The sequence below is a fragment of the Hylobates moloch genome, unplaced genomic scaffold (assembly GCF_009828535.3).
Source record: "Hylobates moloch isolate HMO894 unplaced genomic scaffold, HMol_V3 SCAFFOLD_6, whole genome shotgun sequence".
NCBI lineage: Eukaryota > Metazoa > Chordata > Mammalia > Primates > Hylobatidae > Hylobates > Hylobates moloch.
In genome coordinates this window covers 70900938-70915374 of record NW_026652281.1, presented here as the reverse complement: position 1 = coordinate 70915374, position 14437 = coordinate 70900938, and the positions used below count along the sequence as shown (strand labels likewise).

The 14437-nt window shown below is 45.3% G+C and overlaps 1 protein-coding gene and 1 long non-coding RNA gene across 4 annotated transcripts in view; one reads left to right on the top strand and one right to left on the bottom strand.

Annotated features, from left to right (window-relative positions):
- Positions 1 to 10683: 10683 nt before the first annotated feature.
- The window catches only part of LOC131383811 (uncharacterized), a 28247-nt gene continuing 24493 nt past the window's right edge, over positions 10684 to 14437 (bottom strand). Inside the window, exon 3 of the long non-coding RNA XR_009214141.1 lies at positions 10684 to 10794. This is a non-coding gene — a long non-coding RNA (uncharacterized LOC131383811). The remainder of the gene's footprint in view (positions 10795 to 14437) is intronic.
- Positions 13932 to 14437, top strand: part of PDE8B (phosphodiesterase 8B) — a 259008-nt gene continuing 258502 nt past the window's right edge. For all 3 annotated transcript variants that reach the window (XM_058440782.1, XM_058440781.1, XM_058440780.1), the window contains exon 1: positions 13932 to 14114. In XM_058440782.1, the coding sequence (XP_058296765.1) occupies positions 14079 to 14114 (36 nt within the window). In that variant the 5' untranslated portion in view covers positions 13932 to 14078. The remainder of the gene's footprint in view (positions 14115 to 14437) is intronic.

Sequence of the window (14437 nt, the reverse complement as noted above, 5' to 3'; positions counted from 1 at the left end):
TGATCTGTGGCCTGGAATAATCACGCCTATCTAAGGCCAGGCTAAAGCATGTGCACGTGTGCAAGTGTGTGTAGGGTAGGGTGAGAGAATGAACACTCCCTTGTGTGTATATGCAACAGTCATTTTCTTTTCTATTTTTATATATTTTTCTAGGCAGCAGATGCAACTCTGGAGTGGGGGAAGAGGGCGGGAAAAGAGCCTGTGCTGCTGAGCACCTACCAGGACTTGTCAGGGCCCAGGCACTCTGTGAAACACGTTATGTTGGTTATCCCACACCAAGCTCGCAAAACTCTGAGGTAGGCAACTTTATCGCAGAGAGAGGCTGAGTAACAAGCCCAAAGTCAAACAGCCAGGAAGAGACAGAACTGTATTAAATTTATCCGCTGGACCCCAAAGACCACTCTTTTCCCTACAGTACTATCACATCCTTCCCTATCTGGACTGGAGTTGGCCACAGAAGTTGGATCATCTCCATTCCTGTATACCCGGCACCACATTGGTCTCTAGCACAAAGTAGGGTTCACAAATATTTGTTGAATGTAGTGATTTCAAAACAAAGATTTAACATCTAAAAGTTTGCCTGGCAGCATGTGAATTGGGAAGGGACTCCACAACTCTCCTAGATCCTGTGACATGGCTCTAAGCGCCAAGACATTAAGCCAGGTCATGGCAGGCACTAATTCCTGTATTGCATTAACAGTTATTAGTGTATTCGTAAGTGTGGCCCTGCTTGTCAACACTCCTCAGCATTCTTTGAAGTCAGATGCCCCTTAATGATAAAGATGTGTTGGGTTGTACACCAGACCATGTCTGTTTTTGGCTTTGGGCCACAGGGGTGCTTAACACTTTGAGAAAAACCCAATAGAGGAATAGCTAGATTTACAAAGAAAGAACCTGTTGGGGAGTGTTTGCATTACAAAATTATTTACCACAGGGTTTGTTTAAATAGTTCCAAATTTAGATTGTGTATAGAATATGAATCAACACACCCTGGCCGATGTGCACAGCCCTTTCCAGGGCATGCCGACGTTAAGGGCGCAGTGGAGTCCTTCCACACCTGCCCCTTCCTGTGCAAGGGGGCACGCGGCTGCTCCCTCCTGCTTCCTCCTTTCTCCTCTCCAGGAAGAGAAATGTCCCCTCAATGTATGCTCAGGAAGTCTGGCGAAAAGACAGGCTGGCTGCTCCTGAGCAGGAAAATTTGAGTGGTAAAATAGAGACTTGGGGAAATTGAGGGGATGAGTAGAACGGATTGTGACATCTGCTAGGAATGTCACCTCAAACCCAGAAAACACCCAGCCCAGGGAGTGAGGCCCATCCTGTGGGACTGTGTGCCCAGGACTCCTGGGGAGTCTTGAAGGAGAAACACAGTCCCCACAGCACAGAGCCCCCACCCATTTACACTAGCTGGCTTTCACCACACAAGGGGGTAATATGAGCCAAATGTTTGATGATGAGGAAGTGAAGTGGAATGTGAGAATCCTCACTGCTGACGTCAAGCTAGCCTTTCATTTTATTTATACCCATGACACTGTGACACAGGATCTAATTTTCCATTGTATTTTTTCCTCTGTTGGGAACCAAGTGATGACAAGTAAATTTGTGCGTGAGCCTGGAAAATATTTTAAATTTGAAGACAGGGACGATACAAGAGTCTATGTCTATCTCCATCCTGCCCCTCTCCCCTTGAATTACTAAATTAACTATGGAACAGGGCAAAGGAGTAACACTCTGACAGGGCATGGCAGCCTGAGAAGTCAGAGCTGGAAGCATCCAGTTGCCTGCTCTTCACTTGTGTCAGGCTGTTCCTTCCTGGCACAGGGGCTGGAGGGAGGCCAGGGAGCAGCGAGGCTGCACGGCAGCCCTGGCATAGAGCCTCGGCTGCCGTCTGGGGATGAAACTGGGTTCTGGCACCAGGAGCGTGGTTCCAGCTCCCTGACCCAGAACTGACTGTGCAGGGGCTGCTCTGCCACTTGTGCCCTGGTGGGACCCCACTCCTCCTGCCCCTCTGAGGCAGGGCAGATTCAGGAGCAGAGCTGGATCTGGATGGAATGGAAAGTCAGGGATGCTGGGGCGAAGGCAAGTCATATCTCTTCTGCAGAAGCAGCCTTTAGGGATGTGCCTGTGATGGGGAAGAGAATGGCGCGTGTGTTCAGCAAGTGACAGAGTGGGCTTTACTGCAGCTCCTTCCTCTGCTGCCAGACTAGTGGCCTCAGCTCCAACAGCTTCCCTCCATTACTCCCCATGGCTTCAGGTCCAGACACAGCGTTTCTAATGTGGGTCCCTCCTCCCACTCTGAAATGGAAGCTCCACCTCGACCCTGCAGACCTCCCTTGATTTCAGTAGGGCCTCTTTTCACTAGCTTTGCAATCATGTTTTTCAGCCTTTAACTCCAGAGAAATCTTGACTTCCTTGTACTCAGTTCAGAAGACGTTTGTTACTCAGGATTCTGATGCAGAGGTCTGATAAGAGAGGCCTCAGGCCTTCTGAGTTAGTAAAACCAACAGTCTGGAGATTCAAAAAATCCAAGAAGCACAAGGACAGCCACACCCTGAGAGTTGGCGCAGTGCCAGCTCCTGTCACTTGAACTCTTCCAGGATATTTAGACATGGGTGTCAGTGAGTTTTCACTACATTTACCTTGGTGGTTGTGTTTGATTTTGTTTGCGTGCTTTTGGAAACAAAGGGTTTCCCATAGCACCAACACGGTCAGACCTGTGTTTTATTGATAAGATGAGAGAGCATAATAGCAGGGGCGTAGTTCAGCTTTGGGCGGTGGGGGCTAGGAAACCCCTCTGTAGTGCTACAGTTCACATAAAGCCTAGAACGGTGCTTCTCACATTTTAACGTCCATCACAATCACCTGGAGGGATTGCTAAAACACAGGTTTCAAGGGCTCACCCCCAACGTCTGAGGTGGATCCCAAGAATTTGTGTCTCCAAGTTCCAAGTGACACTGAGGATGCTATTTGGAGACCACACTTTGAGAACTACTGGCCTAAATGGCAAGTAGGAAATAGCCAGGGAAAGAGAGTAGGAGAGGAGGTCAGAGCAGGCAGCAGCAGCATGTGCAAATACCCGAGCTGAAAAGGAGTTTGGTGGCTGCAGGGAATGGAAAGATCAGCGTGTCTGGAAGGCAGTGGATTGGCAGCTGTGTGGCTTGAGGTAATCTACGAGATACACCTGACCCTCATCCCTATCCTAAAACTCACTCCAACGAAGTCACCTCCAGTTGTAGTGTGCCTAAGAAGAATGGTTCCACTGAGCCCTGGAGGTGTGCTACTGCAGCTTGGGATAATCAAACTGTGCCGACCCTGTGGGTAGTGTGAGTGCTGAAAGTGATTAGGTATGCAAAGGGCTGAGTGCAGAGTAAATGCTCAGTGCACTGCAGTTTTCTCTCCTCCCTGACTTGAAACACGGCTCTATCTCAAGTTCCCTATTTTAGCTATACGAAGACACGCTCCTGAGTTGGTGCTGAGGTGCTACCCTGCACCTGCAAGCAAAAAGGGTTAATGTGGAGGTCACCCCTGAGACCTGAACTGCAGTCCTGTTGAGTAGATGGCTATAGCTAAGAAATCTGGATGCCACTTCCTAAGAGCGGTTTTGGGCATGTATGTGTTTTCCTCCATCATACCCAACTGATAAATGTCTCAGGTTTTTAAACCAAAGGAAGCATGGATTAGGTTTTTGGAGCCAGAGTGCACAATTGGCATTAGATCAATTCCTTTCAGACTGCATTTATTGAGTGCTTACTCTGTGCCAGGTACAATGTTAAGTCTGGGAAGACAAAAGTGAACAAGACTGGGTCCCTCTCTTAAGGAGCTCATGGTCTCACTGGGAACTGGACACATAATTAACCACAGAGCAGTGGGATAAAAGTCACAACAGAAGTCTGTACAGAGGGCAAGAAAAACTCGGGAGAGGGAGCAGTGCTGCCTGGGGATGTCAGAGAAGGTCACAGATAGAAAGTGACATCTGAGCCAAGCCTGGAAAGGAAACTTCTAGAGAATAAGCAGGACTGAGGATAAATGAACACATCTCCTTTAAGAACTTTCTTGTTATTGTTTTAAGCTCTGAACTAAATCATCGTTATGAGTTTCTAGGAGATACATGGCCACATGGTGTTAAATTTGATTTAAAATATTGCATAAGCTGATATATATAGAAACACATATGGAAACAATCTGAAAATATTTCTCCTCAAATATAGTGCCATTTGCTTTTACGAATTTGCTATTTCTAGATAAATATGTGAAATATGGTTTGGTCTTCTGAGACTCAGAAGAAATTATATCACTGTCCCAAGAAAAAAATAACTTCGGTTGCTAATTCATTCATTCATTTAGTCAGTCAACAAACATTTAGTTAGGAATTTCAAGTTTCGAAGCGCTGCAATATTCCATCAGGGTGAACAAAAAGATGTAAGACATTGTCTTGACCTCAGGACTCTTCAAAGCTTGGGAGTGAGAAAAATACCTGAACACAAATAATTCTAACACAAATCAGGAGTATATGATATGGGTGAGTACAAACAAAATGCTCCAAGTATCTAGAGGAAAACAAGCTATGATTGAAATGATTGGAGAAAGCTTGATCATCTATGAAGGAGAATTCATTTGCATAGGCCTTGTAGCGTGGAAAGGCATTGGACAACAGAAACAAGCATTGGGGAGGTATTCCAGGCAGATGGAAGTTTGTGAACTAAACAGGTGGGAAACCTGAGGTCACTTGGAAATGGCACTTTGTCCTATTTAGGGGTATGACTTGAGGAAAGAACTGAAATAGATGGATGTCAGTCTCACAGCATAGTTTGAACTTCATTCCACTGGCTGTGGCTTCTCGGAATTTGAAATGCCAAGCATTTGTCACTTGGTTCCTTGTACACTTGTTTCAGTTGGCACCTCAGGCTTGACCTTAATCCTGGCATAATTCTGTCCAGCCCATAGGAAAATTTTAAAAATATCAGTCTGTGTATGCTGGGAGTAGTAAAATCACAATGCAGCTCTAAAGCCACAGATTGAAAGTTGACCCTTTTCTTCGGGAATTTATGATTCCACATCTGGAGGTTGCAAGAGATGGGTTTTGTGTCCAAGTCCCTTCAGGAAACAGGTGAGGGCCTATTTACACAGGTGTGGGCAGGGTTAAAAAATGATGCAGTGTCTGTGGGCTTGTGAGAGCCTGGAAGCTGTTTCCACTCCTTAGGCAGGTGGTAGTGGGGCAGGGGATGAAGCCGACAATGGAACTTGGCAAGACTTCTGGGTTGCCACAGAGGGATGCAGGTCCAGCCACTGCTTGCCATCCTGTGCTCGTGCCTTTCATTGGCTGAACCTGACTGAATGGGAGCCAGAAGGCCAGGGACCCATTGATGAATTCCCCACAGGTCAGACTCCTAGGGCACAGAGGAGGAGAGGAAAGATGGAGATGATCTGGAGGGGCAGACAGAGCCTATCCAGCACAATCCTTTCCAGCTTTAATATTCCTGTGGTGCCAAAACAATGCAAACTACAGTCAGCCTTCGTTTGACAAGTATGTTCTAAACACCCAACTTGTTCTCAGCAATTTATTTATTTAAAAAAAAAGGGAATCGATTGGATGGATAGATGAATGCGTGGATGGGGAAGGAGCCTCTGACTGACAAAATTCATAAAATAGTAACTCAACTAGATTGCAAGCTTGGCGAACTCAGGGACTGGGCTGGGTTTGTTCATTGTTGACTCCTCAGTGGCCAGCACTGTGCCTGAACCTTAGTAGACCCACAATAAACATTTGTCTGAATAACTTGACTGATGAAACATCAAGAGCGCCAAACAACATAAAATATGCAATTGGGAGTCTTGGGGCAGGATAAGTCAAAGTTAGGGTAAGGAGCTAACATGCTTGGACCTAGGAGAAGCAGACAGTGACCGTGTTTGTTAGGGACTCCTATCTGAAGGGGGTTTGAGGATTGATTTCAGCTGGGGTGTGTTATGTACAATGGACGAACGAATGTACTATGTCCTGTTGATGGATGGTCTTTGTTAGTTGGTATGCATGTTAGGAAGGTTTTGGTAGTGAAGTCTGGGTGGATGTTTTACAGTTGGTTGAGGTGTGCTGGTTCTTGCTAGTAACTTTTATGCCAAAGCTTCTAAGCACTTCTCAGGGAACAAAGAACATCTGACGGTGATGGAGAGATAAAGGATAGTCTGTTCCTCAATCATAACTAGTCACTTAAAAGAGCAACATTGTAACACTTACATCCCAACCTCAATTAATTCATCCATTTATTTATCCAGTGAAAATTTATTGAGTGCTGATTTTGTGTTTGGAAATTCAGAAATAAGATAGAAACAGCCTCAGCCCTCAAGGAGCTTAGTCTGGTCGGAACTAAAGATAAGACATTAGGAAATACCAGTACCAGGGGGAGCACAGGCTGCTGTGGGAGCGACAGGAAACCTGGGACAGGCAGTGGGTGTCGGAGTAGGTAAGTTGAGCATGGAAGGACTTTTCCACTTGTTTACTTGTTTCTGGCTTCCATCCCTCCACCAGCCATTCACCCCTCCACCATCATCACCCAAACAGTATGTAAGCAAATAGTTTGTAATGCATATTTCTTTGATTTGGATGCATGTTACACCGGAGTGCCATAATCCAGCCAATAAACACATATATAGGGTAGAGTCCCATCAGCTAATCAGTGAATGCATGTAGAGGTGGTCCCATCAGCCAATCAGTGAACACACGTGGAGGGTGTTCTCCTTCCTCCAGAGTTTTTGGCAGGGAAAGAGAACAAGAGGTCAGAAGAGCACAAAGTGGGTGTCTGGGTTGGAAGGAGGAGACAACAGGTACAGGAATAGAGGCTGGAGATCCTGTAGACAAATCTGACTGCAGAATATTTTGGAGGATTAGTACTATTTATCTTCAACTCTTTGCAAACAAATGGAAAGTATGTGAGGAGGTTTATTTGTGTTTGGCTTTTTTGACCTCTAGCAACTGTTGGGTACAAGATCTCAGAAAGTTACTGATCTGCATGGTCTATATTAACACTGACTCATCTGACTTAAGAAGGTGGTTGTTGGCCGATTTTTAAATATTGGCAATTTTGTTACAAAATTGCTTCATTCTCAGAGGTTTTGTTAATCAGGATATTCATGTATTTAACTTGAGTATTATGACTGGTAATGGGAGGAAGAAGCAATTTGGGGAGAAGAAACAGAAGGGAAGATAAAGAATAGCATGTGAGTCAAAATGGAAGGGCAAATATTTCCTAATTTATCTATATTGCCCTCTTTTTTAATGTAAAGCCTACTAGAGTTGTGAGAATTTGCTGAAAATACATTTTAATTGTTAGTTACATTTGGGAGATTGAAGTGCTTTTTAATTTACTCCCTTTCTCCCCCCATCTGATTTTTCAAAGGAAAGAAAAATGCTTCTAGCTCTAGAAAGTGTAGCGGAGTTAAGCGTATGTGTGTTTGGGGCGGGGGCGGTGGTGCGTGGCATGCATTTTATTTCCTATGAGAACATTACTTCTGTTAGGGAATAACTCTCCATTTGCAGTCTTTGAGGCATTTTGACTTTTGATGAATTTCTTTACTATTAGCACACTCTGTCCTTGGCCTGGAAGAAGTTATGCTGGGACCAACCACTGGCCTGAGAGCTGATTCTCTTACCTTCCGGCCATCTGCTTAAGTCTCCTTTGTCCTACTCTCTGTTCAGCCTTTGAAGGTCAGTAGTCTGTTTTGAAGCTTGATCTGTAGGTCTCCTTCTCAGAGTTTCCTCTCTTACCTATATATTGATGCTGCATGAATTTTTAGCTGTCACCCAAATACTTCCCTTCACATGTAGACCTGTGTTTCTTCTTACCTATTAGGTATCCTTCCTGGGTGTCAACACACTCAAAACTTCTCCCCATCAGTGTTTGTTCTTGCCCACCCTGTCTCTGTTTTTATGGGAGGTACCAGCATCCCCACTCACAGCCACTGAGTCACCCACTCACATCCATGTATATGATCCCTTACCATATCCCTGAATGCCTTTCCTATTCTTTCGTTTTTTTTTCCATCCCCAAAGCCACTGCTCTCATCAGCTCTTTCTGGATTATTATTGTTATTAATTCTCTCTCTCTCCTCCACTGGTCTTCACTATATGCTTCCCTCAGCCACCAGGTTTTTTTTTTATACTGTACACATCTCCATGTCTATTCCTTGTGTCAAATCTTTCAGGAGCTCTCCATTTTCTAGCTCTTCGTATCAGTGAACAAGTCGTTGAAACAGCTTCACTCTCTCTGAGCAGGTTTTCCTCCTATTGCATGGGCCTCAGCTCCCTGGGCTCTGCTGGTATCTCCTCCACTGCATGACCTTGAAGAGTTGGCAGGCCCAGAGTATGGTTCTCCACCCTCTTCTCCTTTCTGATGGCACCCTCCTCCCCACCACCTTAGGTGACCTCATCCAACCCCATAGCTCACAGTAGCATCTATACACTAACGACTCTCAAATTTATGGCTCTAGCCCTGACCTGTCTACTGAGCTCAGACACATAGATCCAGCTGCCTCTTTGACATCTTCACTCTAATAGAGATTCTTATTTCACAAGGCCCAAGCAGAACTCCTGATTTCCCACCCATTCTTTTCCTGATCCTGTCCCATGTCTCAGAGAATGGTACTACTGCCCACCCATCAGCTCAGGTCAAAAACCTAGGGGTTATCTTGTTTTCTTCTTTCTCCTTATTCCACTCCCCACATCCAACCCATCACAGGTCCTGTTAACCTTGCATTCAAAATTCATGCATCCTGAACCTGACCCTTTCTATCCATCTCCACTGCCTTCTCCCTAGTAACACCCATCTCTCATGTGGATGGCTCTGACATCCTCCTGCCCTAGCAACTTCCACCCTTCATCCCTAGAATTGATTCTCCACACAGAGACCAGAGGGATTTTCAAAAAGCAAATTATATCGTGTTTCTTCTCTGCTTAAAATTCTCCCAAGGCCTCCTGCCTCGCCTGGACTCTTGTCGCTTCCTTGAACTCACCAAGCTTTTTCCTGCCTTAAGGATTTTGCATTTGCAATTCCCTTCCCTGGAATCCTATTCTCCCCAGATCATTGCATTCCCAGCTCCTTTGGGATAATTCATGTGCCAGTTTAAACGTCCCCTCCCAGGGAAGCCTTCTCAGACTTCCCAAACTAAAGTGGACTCTGCCTCAGCTTCTCTCTATTACAGTAAGTTGTTTTATTATCTTCAGATCATGATACAATGATCATTTTCTTTTCTTGTTAATTGTCTCTCTTCCTCCACTAGAATGTAAGCATCATGACGAGTATGGATTCATCTTACAAATTTATCTTACAGATCTATCCTCAGCACCCAAAATAATTCTTGGCATATAGTAGTTGCTCAAAAATATTTGTTGAGTGAATGAATGAATATATAATTGCATAAATTTGCCTCTGTGATAAAATACCTCACCACCGATTTATATATATGCATGTATATAAATGTGTGTATATCTATATATATAGATACACACGTACATATATATGTTAGCTTGTTAGCATCATCAACATCTTCAATCTTTGAAGAAGAAAAACTGGAAAACTGTTCAAGGGAACCCAAATGGTGCATCCCATTTGTTTTAACCTCATCAGTGAAACCAGAATGGGGTTATCAGTAGATAACTGCTGCTCTTCCAGCCCTGAATGGTCGGGCTTCTATTTGTTTCCTCTTAGAAAACTATTTTCTTCTTTTCCCATATCTTTGCTTGTTGAGTTATACATCGGAAGCAGGTAGATTCCACTGTACGTCCAGGGTGACCAGAAACCGACTAGCCACCAGCCACGCGAAAGCCACCTCACTCCCACTTGTATTCCAAACAACTAGACACGCAGCACCATAGGCAAAGCTGTGAACGGGATGAAGTTGGTTTTGCTGCCCTTTTCCATCACCCCAGCGCTGTCTACCCTTCCCGGGAAGCAGTGTAGGAAGAAGAGAGTGAGCAACAGAGTCTTATGAAGGTTTTAGAGGCACAAAGAGTTACTGCAAAATAGAAACATTTACAGTTTTTAAACTTAAGGATAGAGCAATGCCGAAGCAATTTAAAAAAACATTTTAAGGACATTTCAAGCCCTGTCAAATGTGGGTGGAGGAGATATTCATGGGCATGAGCAGGAGGAGGGTGGATTCTTTGGCACATCTCAGTTGGATGATGTCATATTGACTACTACCTACTCGCCCGGGTTAGTCCAGAGGTAGAGGACAGGGGCCCACACTGAGCCTGTTTCCCTACTGGCGGTAGGGGTGCAAAGGGACAGACAGAGAGCAGTGATGCAATAATGGAAGTGGTGGCTGGTTGATATGGAGAGCAAGGGAGAAGAAGGAAAGCCAGATGGCCATGGTTTGAATTTGGAGAGTTGTTAGTAGCATGAACCACTAGGAATCAGATTTGGAAGGGAGATGATGCCTTATGGTTCAGAAGCTTTCATTGTGTGATATTGATGGAACTCATGCTTGGAGTTGTCCAGGCGGCCATGGGGAGCATGAGAGCAGAGCTTCAGTATGCGATTTTGGATACCACAGCCCCACCCCCAGCTAGACTTGGAATTCTGTGCCTTTGGTTTCTTTTCTCTTTTCCTTCTTTCCTTCCTTCCCTTTGCTTCAGTTCCCTTTCCTTCTCTTTCTTCCTCCTGTCCCTTCTCTTTCTTTCTTCTTCCTTTTTCTCTCTCCCTTCTTCTTTTTTCCTCTTTTGAAATCTTCTACCACTCCATAGTCTCTTCAAGGTGCATGGTAGGTGATAAATATCCAGTGGGTTGAGTGTTGGGCTCTGTTTCTCTGTATGATGGCAGAAGTGGAGGAAAAAAAAACATGTTTAAACATGAGGCATCCAAAGACACTTAAAACCTAACAAATACAGTATCCCCCCTTATCCGCAGGGGATATGTTCCAGGACTCCCAGTGGCTGCCTGGAACCACAGATAGTACTGAACCCTGTGTACACTATGTTTTTGCCTATAGGTACGTACCTATGATAAAGTTTAATTTGTAAATTAGGCACAGTAAGAGGCTGATGATAATAAGTAATAACAAAATAAAACAATTATAACAATAGACTGTAATAAAAGTTATGTGAATGTGGTCTCTAGCTCTCAAAATATCTTAGTGTACTGTAGGTCTTAGCGACCTCAACATACAATTTTTTTTCTTTCCTTATTAAGTCAAGCACTTTTACCTTTTCACTTAAAGGAAGCGCATTACAGCTTCTCTTTGGTATATAGAATGGCCAGCATCACTGCTCTTGCACTTTGGGGCCATTATTAAATAAAATAAGGGTGCCTTGAACACCAGCGCTGGAATATCACAACAGTAAAACTGATAGCCAAAGTGTCTACTCAGTGACTCATGGGGGATGTGGTGGAGGTAGTGGAGATAGCATGGAGACACTGGACAAAGGGACGATTCACGTTCTGGGCAGGACGGAAGCAGGACACCTCTAGATGTTATCAGAATGGCATGCAATTTACAATTTATCAATGGTTTGTTCTGGAATTTTTCAATTTAATATTTTTGGACCACTGTTGACTGTGGGTCACTGAACTGCAGAAACTTAAACTGTGGCTAAGTGGGGCCTACTGTATGTGCAAACCATCAGAACTCAGGGTAGTGGTTTTAAGATACTTTCAATTTTTATGCAATATTTCAGGACAAAATAGACAACCTCCCAGTTGCCACAGACATGTACTGTAAGCAGATGTCCTCCTAGTACTTCTTAACTGGCTCTTCTGGAAAATTCTCACTCTCTCAGAAGTGAATAGTATGGCTTTTCTTGTTCTTTTATTGATAATGAGAAGAGGAATTCAGAGGATTTGGTGGCTTTATCCTTCCTCATCATCCCTTTGTTGTTGTTTTTCTCTTTTTGTTTTCTGTTTAACTTATTTATTCTTCTTTCAGAAAACATTTATTTTTAACCTGGGTCAATGTACCCGGAGTTTTCAAACTGTCCTTTAATCTGTTGGGTTGTTTTTGCATCAGACTTTATTAAAGTTCTTCTTTTGCCTTGCTTTACCTTCTACAAATCTCAGCCTGCACTTGATGCTTTGCTTTCTGATTTCTTTGCTGTTCTGCTTTTCCTTGTCTACCCAGGCCTAAAAAGACTGTGACTGTGAAACAATGATAGATCATGCTGTTAATTTAAATCACCTTGGCCCTTCTACCTAACCCCCTTTGCCTCACTTTTCCTTCTGTGGAAAGACAAAGTATATTTGTTTGCTATTGCTACATAACAAAGTACAAATTCAGTGGTTTACAACAACACATATTTATTATTTCACAGTTTCTGTGGGTCAGAGCCTGGACATGGCTTTACTAGATCCTCTGTTTTAGGATTACCCTGAAAGCGGCAATCAATAGCTCAGCTGGGGCTGTAGTTGCATCTCAAGACTCAGTTAGGGAAGGGTTCACTTTCAGGCTCTCCTGATTTTTGGCAGAATTTACCTCCTTTCAGTTTGCTGGACCGAGGGCCCTTGAACAAAGGCACCCTCAGTTCCCTGCCAGGTGGGCCTCCCCAGTATGGCTGCAGGTTTTATCAAAGCCAGCAAGAGAAAGCCTCTACTAGCAAAACTGTATAACTTAATCTGTGAAGTGACATTTGGTCACCTTTGCTATGTTCCGTAGGTGGGCGGCAAGTCAAGTCACAAGTTCCACCCACACTCAAGGGGAAGGGACAACACAAGGGCATGGACACCAGGCGATGGGGATCATTGGGAGTCATCTTAAAGTTTGTCCACACGTGGAGGAATGCCTTTGTGAAAAAATGCTCGGGCGCCTAGAAAAACGTGGTGAAGGCCATATTCATACTGCATTCATGCCTTTTTGTAGGCCTTTATGGCTAATGTTAAAAATAATAATTTTTCCTCTTGTTTTATTTCTAAAAATGACTTATTTTTCTTTTCTGCCATTAGAAATCTCATCAGCCTTTCTGGATGAGAAAGTCAGCAGGCACAGATTGTTGTTGGTCTTGGTTTTGGCTGGACTGACTCAGCACTGTGGGCAGCTGAGGAGGAAAATGCCTTGCAAATGCTCTCTAGGCCTTTGTTCAAAATCCCTCCACCCCAGAGGAGCCAGGTATGGGCCAGGCATGGTAATAGCTGCAAGCAAGATGCCAGGACCATTTAAGGCTGAGGCATTTAATTAGGTACAATGTATTACTTCCTGAAAGTGTATGAAAGCTTCATAGTATCTGCTTAGACATTTAGTGATACCAGCTACCTACCCAGATTGGAGGGGAGTTGGGTGGGGGGCGGCTCTAGAAGCTTAGCTGCACCTTTGGTTTGATCCATGTTTGACTCATGTTTGTAAATTGTCCCTACAATTAAGGCTGAGGGATAACTTCAGCCCCTAATAGACTTTTTTTAAGGTTTTTTCTCCTTACGTTGCTGAGGCTGGTCTCGAATTCCTAGCCTCAAGAGATCCTCCCCCCTTGGCCTCTCAAAGTGTGAGGATTACAGGCCTGAGCCACCGAGCCCAGGAGATGTTACTTTCATATTCATTCTTTTACTTGGAGGAAAACCTGTCTTTATTACATATGATGTGTTATATATGTATAGGGACCAATATCTCTAACTTGAAAATCTCTTTAAAATCATAGTTTATATGATTGTGAGTTGAGGGCTGCAGGCAAATCTGATCTTTCAGCGTTTTCCTGGGGTTAAAGGCCCAGCAAGAGGAAAGTGGAGACCTGTAAAGGGGGTGTTGGGACTCCGAATCCTGAGTCCCAAGAAAGGCTCCAGGTTTGGCAGCTCCAGAGAGGCTGGACTTCCCTCGAGGGGCCAGGAAGGTGTTGCCCAGAGCGGAGCAGCTCAGCGGGCTCAAAGTCTGGGCTCCACACCCCAGGAGGGGCGCTAGGACCCAGGCACCCGCCGGCCCGGGGACGCGTCTGGAAAGTGAAGGCGCGGAGGCTCAGGCTCGCTGCCAGAGTCCCACGGAGCAACCAGAGACTTCACGTGGGCACGAGGCCCGGGGAGTGGGGTGCAGGGTGCGCCAGGCCGGTGCCCTCTGTGCGGGGCTAAGGCGCCAGGCACGGGCACCACCAGGGCGCCCAGGAGCCGCACGCCGCCGGCATGGACCAGCTATACTGCCCACCGAGCGCGCGCCAGGTGAGCCCCCAGCGCTGGGGACTGCGCAGCCTTCGGCCGCCCCCTCACACCTGGGCACCCGGCCGCTGGCACAAGCCCAGAGCCGGCTCCAGGGCCCCCTTTCAGACACCCGGGTGCTAGGGTGGCTTTTTTTCTTTTCTTTTCGCCCTTAGTCCCTGCGTGTCCTAGTGCCAACTACCTCCTTCCTTTCCAGGCGGGAAGCACCTCGAGCGTCTAGTGTAACCGTCAGGTTTATTATTTCCAATAATAATTGACCACAGACAGCCGCCGTTTGCGTCCACCTGGCGCTTGTCAGCAGGAGCTGGACCTGTTTCTCCGTCGGG